The sequence below is a fragment of the Dermacentor silvarum genome, chromosome 11, assembly GCF_013339745.2.
Source record: "Dermacentor silvarum isolate Dsil-2018 chromosome 11, BIME_Dsil_1.4, whole genome shotgun sequence".
Lineage (NCBI taxonomy): Eukaryota > Metazoa > Arthropoda > Arachnida > Ixodida > Ixodidae > Dermacentor > Dermacentor silvarum.
In genome coordinates, this window is record NC_051164.1 from 50,756,990 (window position 1) to 50,771,060 (window position 14,071).

Below are 14,071 nucleotides of genomic sequence, written 5' to 3' on the forward strand. Positions count from 1 at the left end.
TTCGTAATGTGCGTTTGCAAGACAAATGGTTAGCACTTTTCTTAAGCTTACTTAAAATTGGCTTTAAGCGAATCCTGCTGAAAACCCGTGGAACTGTTAGAACACACAAAATTTTAATTTCGAGTGCGTGCTTGCAACTGCACTTAGAATTGCCTTGTACATGGAATAGTAAGACTGGAATGCCCTCGCTGCGAGCATTGACGATATTTCGGCAATCTGTATGTATCCCGCCATTTCGTATCCAACAAGCATGACGGGAAAGCCGCATCACCTCTCGTAGAGGGGGCTCATAACTAGCTTTGCAGACGTCACCGTTGTTTATCCATCGGCTGCCGCACTAACGGGCTTTAGTGACGGTAGTAATGATCACCCTCTGGCCAGAAAATTAATAATTCCCAAATGCTAGCGCGTTTGAACGTGACAAGCTTTATGCCGAAGGTTGCCGCATGCTGCCCTCGACATTACGATGAGGCGCAGTGATCTGGACAGGAATGAAAAACTGGGACAGAGGCGCCTCCGGTAGCACATATCGACGACATATATATATATTGACTACGCGTAGTTGCCGCAGCAGTTTTGTATGATCAATAGGCACTAGGAGACACTCGTACAGAAAGTAGGCACTCCTCTTGTCTGACTCAAGGATCGAGAGAGTGCACTCAAGGATCGAGAGAGTCGAAGGGTTGCCTCTCGCCATTTAGAGGCAGTGGTGGTGGTGTGTTCTAATTTTACCCCAAAACTGTGACGCCGATCATTTCGGCGCCTTACTGGACGTGGCGATACGTAAGGCTGTAGCGTCGCGAACGCTGATTGGCCGAGACCGTCGTTGTCCTTCGCAGAGTGGCAGCGTTCTATACCGAAACTGGACACGGGAGGGCAGTTGCCGAGCTAGACCCGAATGCATCGCGTAAACAAAAAAGAAAAAAAAAGAGAGAGAGAGAAAGAAAAGGAAGCAAAGAAACAGCCTGGCTAGTCCCGAAATCAGAGCCTCCGGTTTCCAAGTTAGCTCGCTCATTTGCTTGCCGCTTGGTTAAGTGCCTCCCCCCTCCGCCGCTACGCGGCGCTTCGCGCTTCTACCGCTAGACGGGCCATGGTGTATACGGACGTGCGCTGAATTTTTCACCATCTCCCCCCTTTTTGTCGTATAGTTACTGCGCGCGCCGACCAACTGTTCCTTCGTTAGCTTCATTCGACTGTCCGTTGTGTTCTTTTATTATTTCTTCTCGCTCAAGCGTCGTTCGTTCGGGTGTCGTCGCCATTCTTCTGCAACGCAGAGACTGCGCAGCTTGGATGTTTACTCGCCAGCCGCCCACCGTCGCGCAGCTCCATTCTTCTTCTTTGTTTTGTGTTTGTTTTTGTTAACGCGCGTATGCGTGGTGAATTTTACACCAACGCTATAGCTATCCGCCACGTTTCGCCCCCGGAATCGCCCCTCGCTTATTAGGCTCCCCGAGAAATCTGCGCGCCGTGCTGTGCAGGCCACCGCGGCGACCACTCGCTCATTTGCATAAAGTGCATGAAGCTGGCTGCGCCATCACGGGTACGGTGGTACATTACAAGTTTACGTGTTTTTTGTTCGCTTCCCCCCCCCCCTTTTTTTTTTTGGTCGTTACTTTATCATTGTTTGACCTTCGCGTTCCAGGTCTCTTTAGTTTTGCGGGGTTTTTAACGGAGGTTACGATAACTTCCAGTGATCGTTGCGCAAAAGCTTTCCGCGACCGTTTGCGGTGGCTGGAACTCAACGCACAGACAGCTTATTGCAGCCGTTGTACTAAGAAAAAAAAAGAAAAAGAATCTGGGCTCCGCTGTACCACCGGATCGATGAGATATATTCGGCACCATGGCCGAATAGTAATCCAGGTTTATTGCTTCTCGCGCGCTCGTAAAAAATATAATAATAAATAAAACGAGGAGAGAGACAAAAAAAGAAAGGAAAAGAAACAAAAAGTAGACAGAAAAATTAACTCGGGAAGCTTTTATATTCGATACTTTTTGTCACTTTCGAAAAGTGTCCGGATATGTTATCATTTACGGGGCTCCTGGTTGCAGTTATGGCTCGTTCCAATTTCCGCAGCGCACTGGGCCGCCTTTGCCTCGAATGGAGCTCAGAATGGTTTCCGAGTACGAATCATGACTTGGATCGTTATTTTGGGCCCGAAAAAAAAAATAAGACACGTCTGGAACCGCCTTACTGCCAGGACGATAACGCTTACCTGGAACGGCGTAAAAGTTTCACCGTGCTGAATGCACCTATAGCGTGTTTGAAAAATCGCACGCTTTTGCGCACTTAGAAGCGAATCTAGCTCTCTGTGTGTGTACTCATTGATCTTTCTTGCGCACTCGGAAACTTATTGGCAGTGAACGAAAACCGAGTTCCGGCTAATCGTCAATAACCTCCGCCTTTTTATTTGTTGCGAACTGAAAGAGCTGTTCGGAGGGACACTATAAAGAGTGCCTTACCTGCAGGCGATGCCATTTTTTCGCAGAGTACGAACGACGCGACAGGTATACAAGAAATGACCCAAGTGCCTTTCGAAATGCGAAAGCACCCGCGTACTTAGATTTAGGTGCACGTTGAAGAATCCCAGGTGGTCCAAACTATTCCGGAGTGCCCCAATACGGCGTGCCTGTAATCAGATCGTGGTTTTGGCACGTAAAACCCAACACTTTTATTAATTTAATTTTTAATTAGTTAAAAACCCTGTTTTGGTAAATTTTTCGATAGTACTTGGTTGATGATTACACAAGAAAACGAAGGTGGATAGCTCGATTTCTAAAATTTCGTTCCGAAGCCCCCTAGTGCTGGTACTTGAGTGTTAAGTCACGAATTTCAGAGTATTTTATTCGTAGTTGGGTCTCGTTGACTCAGTAGAAAAAAGTGCGCGCGGGCTTGGGAAGTTCAATCTTTACCTCCTTTAGAATACAGCTTAGTTAATTTTTACTGATGAATAATGAACTACGCCATAGCCGACGCCATGAAAATCGATGACGTCATGGCGTGCTAGTGGGAAAATTTCGAGGTGGCGTCGCCACCTGTCTATCATTTTAGCGTCTTTCTATTTCTGGCTTGGCAAAGCCTCTTCTTTTATGGTATACACTCGAACCCGGATATGTCGAATGTGAAGAGGACTACAAAAAAGTTCGATATATAAGTATTTCGGTATATACAACAAAATTTTATACAAATGTGTTCAAGGGGGATTTTACTGCTCTTCGTTATACACAATAATTCGTTATATGTGAGTTCAATTATCCGGGTTAGACTGTATAACAGCGGCTTCTTTTGATGTTGCTGAAGGCTAATTTACAAGTACTGGTGAAATAAATCTTTCTCTTTAGTGTTCTTTTAAAGAACCTCCGGTGGTCGAAATCATTCCGGAGCCTTGTGGAGTCTCTCATACCGCGTGTTTTACTTTGGGAATTTCAACCCATTGATTTTATTTTAATTGTAATTAATGATTGCTTCGCGTGCTGAGGTGCATTGTGAAGGCCGCATCGATTGTTATCGCACATATATAACTCGCTTTATGCGCCCTCAATGATCGCTGCTTTATATTATATATATATGTGCCTGCATGCGTGTATGCATGTTGTATGCATACTATTTAGGCTTGTCCTATATGCCTCGCCCTATATTAGTCGTGTTATTCCTTGCGATTGGTGCTTCTTTTGTGCGCAACAACGTTTTACTTTTATCTTCTTTGATAAGCTATAGCTAAGGATTTTCCTGCCCATTTAGTGTGCCGACATGCAGTTTCGTAGTATATATTTCTGTAAACCTGCTTGGTCTTGTCAGAGTACTGTTTATCTAAATACTTATAACTATTAATTATCTCCTAACAGTTACGAGAGCAAGGGCGCAGCAAGTGTGACTAAAGGGGAATTCTCGTAAATACGAGGACGAAATGGGTTTTTCCGAGAAAGGGCGTAACGAAGGTGGTTCGATTTGAGGCACAGGGGACGTCGGGGGTGTGGTGAAGTCTCTTTCACCTGTAAAGTGCACAGTCTCCTTAATTTTCAACAATAACGCGCCAACATGGACTGCCTGTCGGCGCCTTACGACGGCGAGAAGTGGCGATATCGGTGACAGCACACGCAAGCGCGCAACGCAACCTCCAATGCGAGTGCCGTCTAACGCGCTGTTCACTTCAGAGTGCACACACCCTGATCTGCCTTAGGTCGGTGCGTTCTATGTTCGGCTTGCAACTTAGCGCAGGGAAGGAGGAAACGGCACAAAAAAAAAGGTTGTGTATACGCATTCCTTCTTACTTTCCTCTTACAGTATTTTTACAGTATTTTTTTTTTAATTTTGTATAAGTGCAAGTAATAAACGTCGGTACACTTCAGAAAGTCAGAATGGAAGTAAAAGGCACGAAATGAGCAGCGTACGTCACTGTGATGAGGGGTCAGCCAAGATCAAAGGCCGACGTAAGGCTTTGAGATAGCAGGCAGCCTAAACAGCAACCTAAAGGAACCTGCACGGCAACCTAAAACAACAACAAAAGTACTAAAACGGAAAGCGGCAGTGGAATAGCTGCGCTTGTTACGACTGACCGTGTTGCTGCCATTACCGCCGCGTCTTCGAAAATCGGCGAACGGTGGGAGAGAGAAAGAGAAAGGGCAACGACAACTGCGAGCTCGGCCGGATTTATCTCTCGGGTCCGCGAATGCTGTGCGATGCACTTTTAGCGTACGTATGTGTTGCGAAGGGTCAACACGGCACGAACGCGGAGACACACAGACTGACGAGGCTTAGCTTCGCGCGGCCGAGCGGATTTCAGCGTAATCCGATTGCGACAGCTGCAGCCGGGCGGAACCCCGCGATCCTCGGTGTTCGCGCTCGCGTAGCGTATCGTCGCCTCGGGTCGGCTTGGCTCGGGCTGAAGACGCCACTCGAGTCACTAACAACCGAGCCGGCAGTGAACTAACTGTCGGCGCCGCGACCATCGCTTCCTTCCTTTTTCCTCTTTTTCTAGCCATGGCGACTCCTAGCGGACAGTTTGAGCTCGAGCTTTACCGGGTGTACAGTGCGGCCATCTTAGACGAGCTTCGGTTGTGATATAGCGCTGGAGCGTTAACGAACCGGAAGTCCTGCTCTGGCGCGTATAGGGTTCCCGTCACGGCCGTTGGTTTTGCTGAGCAAGGCTTGAGCTCTCGATGGCGCCGGGCTATATAATGGCGAAAAAGTGAAGTCTTCTTTGCCTATGCGATAACGCAAAAACAGACTGATGAATGCGTGAGCAGCGCTATTGTGATGTTGTGTCCGCAAGTCAAACGTTCTAGAAGACGTACGCATGATGGATCCTTTACAGTTTTTCTTTGCTGATTACTTCACGTGACTTACTGCCCTTTGAGAAATGCTTGTTAACTGTAGGTCAATTCATCCATGGGAAAAAAACATGTTCCGTAAAGCAGCACCTGCGGGGAGGCTTTACATATTTCGTTGGCAGTGAAGACTTCAAGCAAAAGTTCTGTGCCGTAATAAGATAGTCATACTTTTAATCTCTCATAAGAGAGTCCTTGAAACTGCTGCCTCGGATGCCCAATCAAAATGATCATTATTAGGCATCACCAGGCAGACATGTTACAGGTTTTGCGCATGGTTCGAGGTTTTGCGCGATCTCACTGGAGCATGTTTCACAGCTTCCCAACTTACTAAATTATGCCATGTATACGCCTTTGAAAATTGTGTAACACCTACATCTAGAAAGTTCAATATAGAGCGTCAGTGACATACGGAACTTCCATGATGAGTCGCAGTTAGCAGCCTCCCCCTCCCCTCCTCCCTAAACTTTTTTTCAAAGTGCCTTCAGTCACTGTTTATTTTATGTTCTGCTTGACAAGCATCCCTTTTACCTCTTTTGCAGAAAGCTCTCCTGCAAAAGGTATTTTATCACTTCTGCAAGACGTCTGCACTCCGTCTTACAAAACTCCGTGCATTGCTGCGAAAACTACAGGGCTTGAATCAGCCGTTCGCTAAAAAGGGAAGGTGCCGGTTGAGTGCGTACTTCAGTGAAGGCTCGGCTATTGTGCGCTTTACTATTCCTGCCGTGATGCTTCCCCTCAGCCGGCGTCTGCGCAGAGGGACGCACCATGGAGGAGCCCTTCTTCTAGACCTCTTTTTTTCTGATTGGCTGACGCAGCCCTTGGCTTGCGCCGCCCTTCACGGAGTATCTGAGCCGGAGTATATAGCTCCCGTTTTCCCCCACGCGCCCTTGTTTCTGTTCATATGAACCGCGAAGCATTCCGTGCACGAAACCTCCCCACATTTGCAACGGAACACAGCCGCCCGCCGGGTCTAGAGAACCGGTGTTCTTAGCGGGGCAAACGCAGGTGGGACGGAAGGGGTTCAGAAGGCGTAGTGAATACAGGGAGAAGAACGGCGGTAACGAACGAGGCGCTAACGGAAAGCGACCGAATGCTCTTCGCTGCCCGAATGCACCGCCGAATGCTCTTAGAGACGCAGCAATTTTCCGCTCGCATCGACTGCTGCCACGACTCCTCACTGCCGGGGAAAGTGAGTTGGGGGGGGGGGGGGGGGTAGTTTTACGTTTCGCTTGGTTGACTTCAGCGAAGAGAAACGGAGCGCTGCAGTAGCGAAACGCCAACGCGAGAAGTCGGACGGACTCCCCGGGAGCGCGCCCGCCGCTGTAATGCTGTGCGCAGTCAGCGGTGGGCTCCATTAACGGAACGATCCCCAGAAGGCAACTCTCTCGGCACCCGGGCTATAACTCCAATTAACGCGCACGGGCAGATGAAGTGGCCCCCCCCTGCAAGTGAGGGGGAAACGGAGAGGAAGGGTTGTTAGCGGCCGGGACCGGGTGGCCATCGCAGCAGCACGGCGGCTGCTGCCGCCGCACGGCGGCGCTAGCTGCGATGTGCGTTGGGGTAAAACGTGCCCTGGGAGTACAAGATATCATAGCGCCCCCTGGGCTGAAAAGGCCGCGCTTCTGGGTTGGCGTTGTTTTCCTTTTTATTTTCCCTTTCGGGGCTGGACTACCTCGGCAAAAGACGATGGTTAAGCACGCCGTTTTCATCGAATGAATGTTCCGGGACTGAACTGCGGAGTCTTTATTTTATTGTCTTTTGACGCTTGGTATTTGCAAGACGCGAAGCGCGTGTCTTTCCAATTTCGTTCTGCGCGCAGTTAACAAGGCCTTTCTTGGTTCGATAAAAAAATTAAAGCGCTAAAGCGAATCGCCGTTCGCTAATTTGCGCGGTAGCCCAGCCAATTGGAGTGGCCGCTATTAGAGTTCCAAATTACGTGGGTGATGAGGCCGTTAGCGTTAGCCGGTGAAGCGACTAACCTAACCGCGCGTGCAGTCCGCCCCCTCTCAACGAAAACTGCTCATGAGTATTCAATGAGAAATAAGATCGGTGTTTGTAATCCCTAATGAGAGCAAAGTAGCCCGTATGATGACTAACGCGATATCTGTTAGGGGAAGGTTAATCATCGAGCCATCGTGACATGACGCGAGTCCACGTGCTAAGCTGCTTTGACTGCTCTCGGCTTGTCGAATTGGTTGTAAAAGAAAGGGCGCCACTGTTCGTGTCTACGTACAAACTTACATACATGCCCATGCATACGCACATAGGCACGCACGCACGCACGCACACATACATACATACATACATACATACATACATACATGCATACATACATGCATACATACATGCATACATACATACATACATACATACATACATGCATGCATACATGCATGCATGCATACATACATACATACATACATACATACATACATACATACATACATACATACATACATACATACATACATACATACATACATACATACATACATACATACATACCATACATACATACATACATACATACATGCATACATGCATACATGCATACATGCATACATGCATAGCATGCATACATGCATACAGCATACATGCATACATACATGCATACATACATGCATGCATTATACATGCATACATACATGCATACATACATGCATACATACATGCATACATACATACATACATAGTACGCGCACGCACGCACAGGAGAAATAAAGCTGTCTACGAGGAAGAATAAGCCAGGACGGCTCGCTGTTTGCAGCCTCTGCATTTAAAACATATGAATAGGACGGGCGCTTTGTACAATGTTATATTTTCGAAAAAATCTCGTTAACCGCATTAATTGTGCGCTCTCCGTGTCATACATGACACCTGGATTGACTGAATCTCATCGTGTCAGCGACGCGGACTTACGGCTAATCCCTTCGAGCCTGAAATTATAATTGGGTCGTCGAGGGCTTTCGCCTGCTCGCTCACGGTTGCGGCATCATTAATTTACGGTGCCATGGCTGTCCTCGCCTAAACTATATCCAGGCTTACCTGCAGGCAGGGTATGTGCAGGTTAGGTTGGATTCATTATTGTTTTTTTGGCACTTGGTACTTTCGCGAATTAACTCTTTGGCTTCGCCTCCTTTATCTCCTGACTTCGTCTGCTTAATCTCCTGGTTTCATATACGCATATCATTGCTCCGTGTTAATGTTATGTTGGGAAGTGTTTAGACAGGGTATTATCGGGCGTTTCGGCGATGGCTTTCAGCAGTTCGGTACACTTTAGCATGAAGAGATGATTTTTCGGCAGCGTATTGTCTGATCTGGTGGACTTCATTAGATGTGTACTAATCACATATTTTCTCATTGTTATACAGAACGGTTATAATTGTACTCTCTAATGATTACTCTAGGGTACATGTTGAATCCACTATAGACTGCGCAGGCGCACACGTCAGAACTGTGCGCACCCGCAACTAACGAAAATAATGCCGTAAGCTATATAAAAGTTCTTCCGGCTATCATGCACCGAGTTAAAAAAATGCATTATTCTACGCGAATAGGCTATTTGCATGTTGTTTAGGATGCTGTTCAGAAACCGTTGATAATTTTTTTTATTCAGGGACTTTCGATTAGTAAAAAATACAATTAGACATGCTTTTAGTTCTTATTCTAATTGTCAGTAAGTCAATTAGGGGGTTGCAGAGGATCATAAGAGAAGTAAAAATGAAACATTTTTCCAACAAGGTACACAGCGCGTGTTTACTTTTTTTTTTTTGCAAATAGAGATAGCCCGCGAAATATGAAACATGCCATGTGAATGCACTCTGCGCACGGACAACAACGCCATCAGTCTCAGTGGGAAAGTGCACTGTCTTGGACAATCGGTGGCGATAACAGCACGCGTACGTTTCCTTTTCGCGACACGCGAACATAGTCGAAACATAGTGGAAACCTTTCGATTACTGCAAATCAAGATCAAGGAGATTCGTTGCCCTGAACAGATGAACAGCTTGCGTTCAGATGAACAGCTTGTGTTCCCACTGACACTGTTTACTGGCGCTGCTAGTCCATGCGCACGAGTGCGCGCAGTCACGCACCATTTTATTGCGATAGCAATTGCTCCAGGCGCATTACTGCCATCGGCGTCGCCGTCGCCGTGAGGCTCCGTATAAAGTCCAAGGGCGATAAAATCGTCGCCGTGCGCCGTATGCTGTATGTACATATGAAAGCGTGTGAGGAGAGCCGGCGCCGCCTCTTCAATCTCGCGCACGCAAGGGAGGAAATCGGGAAGGAAGCGCGCCGTCTTCCGTAGCGCGCAATGCTCCGGAGTGAGGGTAGCTAGGGACGGGCGCGCGGCGCGTTCTGCTCCGGGGGGGGCCGGGTGTCGCACTCGCCGGCCCGGGCCGCGGTATCTTGAAAACTATCTGCGTCGGGGACACAGTCCGCCATGCGCTGTGTTTTCGCGGCTTAGTTCGCGTTGATGCGAGACGCCGCACGAAGGTCAATTCGCTCGCTGCTGTGCCGCGCTTCCTTACTCCAGCGTTTCGACAGCAAGTTTCCGCGGTCATCGAGTGAGATGTGCTCATATTTGCTTGCGCGTGCGTGACACCATGCTTGTTCATTTAGTTGGTATGCCCATGTTTACAAGTTTATGCGGCCTGATAAAACTACTATCCCCACTTCGTATAGCTGTCCACGAATTTGCTATCGCAACCGATGCTTCGCCTTTCGGAAGAAACTGCGACTTTTTTTTTCATATGTCGAGGGCTTTCACTATTACCTGTGCACGAATAGCGAGCTCTTGTACAGCACAGCGCTTTTGTCTCGTTTCACGCAGGCGAATGTCGAGTGGATGGCCCGTGCCAACAGATGTGCTTCGACTTGCACGACGGAACGTTCGAGTGTGGATGCACGCCTGGATACCGGCTATCGTCAAACGGCTACAGCTGCCAACGTGAGTAGCCTCGCCACTTCTTTTGCCGCAGCGGTTGTTGGCGCCATTTTGCGCCGGCTATTTTTTCTTTCTCTTCATCATCTCTGAATTTGCCTGGTAAATGTTAGTGTAAGTATACACGAAACAATATATGGCCCCTTTAGGCGCCAATTCATTCTGCCCATTGAAAATTTCGCTTCACCACGTTTCTCGCGTCTTCAGAATAATGAAAAGCATGCAGCTGCATAAAAGATGTATTTTCAATTTTTCGGTGAGTTTGGTCGTGTTTGCAGAGTGTGGACTCCATGCGTCAACTTTGTAGAGGAAGGTGGGACGTGAGAGCATATCGCCAATTTCATTTCTGACTGTACTTGTAAAGCCCCTGCGACTTGAAAAAATATGCCTAATGTAAAACATCGTGAAAAACAATTGGTTGGAATTTGCTGTTGATTCTGCAAGTCAGCTTATTCCCTTTTCTTTTTTTTAACGTTGGAGTCTTCGTACGTTATGAAACAAAAATTTCGCATAAAGGACAAAGGGTGCTAGCGGAACCATTATTGGAAAACCTATGCGCTTGCAGCTTTTTCCACTATGTTAAGTGTATATCTTAATGCGAGGCGTAACGAAAGTGGTATACTTATGCAAGTTGGTAAACCTGGTGTCGAAGCAGCAATGCACTTAACAAACGACTCCGCGAACGATCGATCTCGCCTGCTCAGCCACCATCACTAAGTCCATTACCATGGCGTTTCGTTTCATTGAGCAGCTTACTGTTGTGCTTTAATGCATAAAACGACGCTTTGTTAAGAAAGTAACTGGAACGCCAATGCATTTCTCCGCAACGTTTGGGAACTAATACCTCGAAACTGGTGTCATCCTGAGAATTTGTTCCAAGTGGATCCGCCTTACGAACTCCATGGCTATAATTTGTAAACTGCAATATGGGTGATAAGGTAATTAGTTAAAAATGTAATTAGTGGTGATTTTACAGCGAAGCTGTTAAGAGGCTCAGTTTCCGATGGTCGTGTCCGCGTGTAGAAAAAAAATTTGGTTGATCCCTCTTATATAGGAATCGGTATAGAACACGAAAGTGAAACGTGTCTTCACAGAAGTAGTGTAATGTTTATTGCACATTGATATATAATGTCTATTGGTGTTTTATGGCTAAAGCGCCATTAGGCGTTGATGCACCCACGCTGACGCCTGGTGGCACGTCTCCTCCATCACGACTACCAACGTCGATGACCATGAGCAACCGTCGTGCATATGGAAGCTGCACTACGCTGCACACGCTAGCACAACGCGAAAGACGAAGCACGTAACTGACACACTAATACAACGCGCAAGACAAAGCACGTAACTGAATCGTCACCGAGTCAAATCAGCGCGTACAGCGCGTCGTAATTGCAGCCTCCGCGATCAACTTCAGAAACATTTTCAGAGCTAATTGCGGAGGCCACGCTCCGCTGTGCTGAGTACGGTGAACGCCACCTGGCGTTGGTAGTGCTTCTTGATGCCAGCGTCCCTTCGAATGCTGGCATCGAGGCGTCGTAGTGCTGAGACCACCGAAGCGTTCACTGTCGGTGCGCGTTAAGCCCCAACCAGACGTACGCGTTGTAACGCGTCCGCAGGCGCCGTGCGCCTGAGAGAGTTTGTGGTTGTGAAGAGGAAGAGGCGCTATTTTCTGCCTCTTCCTCTTCACAACCACAATCTCTCTCAGGCGCACGGCGCCTGCGGACGCGTTCCAACGCGTACGTCTGGTTGGGGCTTTAGTGTCATAATGCAGTACTTCTCTTTTCTGCTCGTAGGCGGCGGCACCGCCCCGAGCAAGAGCGCGGGTACACGGAGGAGTGTTAGATATATAAGGCGCGTCTGTGTAGCTCTCTGCAAATGCGTTTGTGGCGCAATGGGTTAAACGCTCGGCGATCTATCGTCGCGGACCGAGAGGTCGTGGGTTCGATTTCCAGATTTTGCATGTTTGTGGAACTTTTTCTTCTGGTTTTCTTTCTTTGTATTATGTTCGTGTACATTGTAAGCTGACGTATTTCCGTGACGGAAATACGTCAGTGAAGTCTTGGTGGACCCCGGCATAAAACACTTTCGTGTTAAAAAAAACTATCGTTGGCTCGAGCATTTTGTAGCGAGAATTACATTGGCCGCATTCTCGCCGTTTCGCTGTGGTCGGTGGCAGCAGCGCGAGCTGAGCGTTGCCTAGCAACCGGCGCAGCTCGCAGCGCCGCTCGCCATGCCATCTGGCATGACGTTAGAGGGGGAGGCGGTGAAACCGCGAGCTGAGTCGTTGCCTAGAAACCACCGGCGTTGCATCGTATATATATAAAAAATCACCGCATATCCACGGGGTGAATGATGATGAGTGGGCGAAGCTCCGGAGGGAATCATCGATAAACCGTGAATCTTCCGTGTAATTCGCCCAGTCTCGCCGCACTAAATCGAACGATTGACTTCCACCAATGACACGCGCCATACGTGACGTCATTCCTATTTTATAACAGCGCCCTTCATTATAATTGCACCATCTCCCGCTTAAGGGGACGCTAGCACAAACGCGTTAGGAACGTGCAGTACTCTCTAGTAAGGGGGAGAGGCCACAGCGTCTTACGCAGCCGTTTACGCATGCCGGAACGTGCACAGCGTTTGCCGACGCCATCACATGACTGCTGAGAGAGTATAACCCCCGTATTCATAAACGCTCCTCGACTTGAACTTGACTTGCCACCGCCTTCAACGCGTTTCGAACGCGCTGCCCAAGGCGGTGGCAAGTCAAGTTCAAGTCGAGGAGCGTTTATGAATACGGGGGTAAGGCGGAGAGGCCACAGCGTCTTACACCAGCTTCTTACACGGGCCGTAACGCGCTAGCACAAACGCGTTAGAAACGCGCAGTCTTTCGTTAATGTTGGGTATTTATTGTCATCGTGGTGCGTGTGTCCATGTGCGCTTCGTGGCGTAGTGGCTAGCGCCGCGCGTTCGGAAGCGAGGGGTCCCTGGTTCGATTCCGCGCTACGGACACAACTTTCGGACACCGCTTCCTCGGCAGGTCAAATTGGGACTTCGCCTGCTTAATATGTTTTGTACATGTGCGCGCGTCGGGGTTATATCAAACAATTATTAAAATAATCAAAGAAGGTGCTAGGGCCTTCACATTTTATTATAAAAAGACATGTTGCCCTTGGAAAAACGTCTTTCCAGCAATGCATTTCTATTCAAAAGTGAAGCCAACTTTAAGGGAATCGGTGTAAGCTTGGTCTTTGTAAGCGGGCTTTCCCACGTTCTGTGTTGCAGTGATGTCTACTGAAAGAAAAATGCGATGCGAACGGGGCCCGATAAAGCAATCGCGTTCCACTCTTAAAGGCGAAGCTTGAGCGTCCTCCATTTTTTTCCCGGCTGATAAAGAAAGCCTGCGAAAAATGAAAAATACCACGTGACTAACCGTCCACCCACATGTGGGGGATTACGGATTAATTTTGACCACCATGCTTTAACAGGCACTTAAATCTAATTACACCAGGGTGCTTGAATTGCTGCTTCCATATATATGCTCCCAACTATGATACCGCAAGATTGAAAGATATGCAATGAATGTAACGTAACTGGACAGAACCAAGGTAATGTTTACCATCGCTTGGAAATACTCGGATTATCTTTTGCATTACGCCTAATTACTTAATTAGTCTTAATTATTTATCAACTTCGCAAATATTATAATTAGATGAAATGTATGAATGAGAAAATTGTAGAGCAACATGGAGAACTCCGGATACAGCTTTCTTTCGCTCATTACGAGCTACATAAAAG

At 47.8% G+C, this 14,071-nt stretch overlaps 1 protein-coding gene across 2 annotated transcripts in view; it reads left to right on the forward strand.

Moving 5' to 3' along the window:
* The window catches only part of LOC119433001 (pikachurin), a 192,347-nt gene that overhangs the window by 56,967 nt on the left and 121,309 nt on the right, over positions 1–14,071 (forward strand). For both annotated transcript variants that reach the window (XM_037700154.2, XM_037700153.2), the window contains one exon: positions 10,163–10,279. In XM_037700154.2, coding sequence (XP_037556082.1) covers positions 10,195–10,279 — 85 coding nt within the window. In that variant the 5' untranslated portion in view covers positions 10,163–10,194. The remainder of the gene's footprint in view (positions 1–10,162; positions 10,280–14,071) is intronic.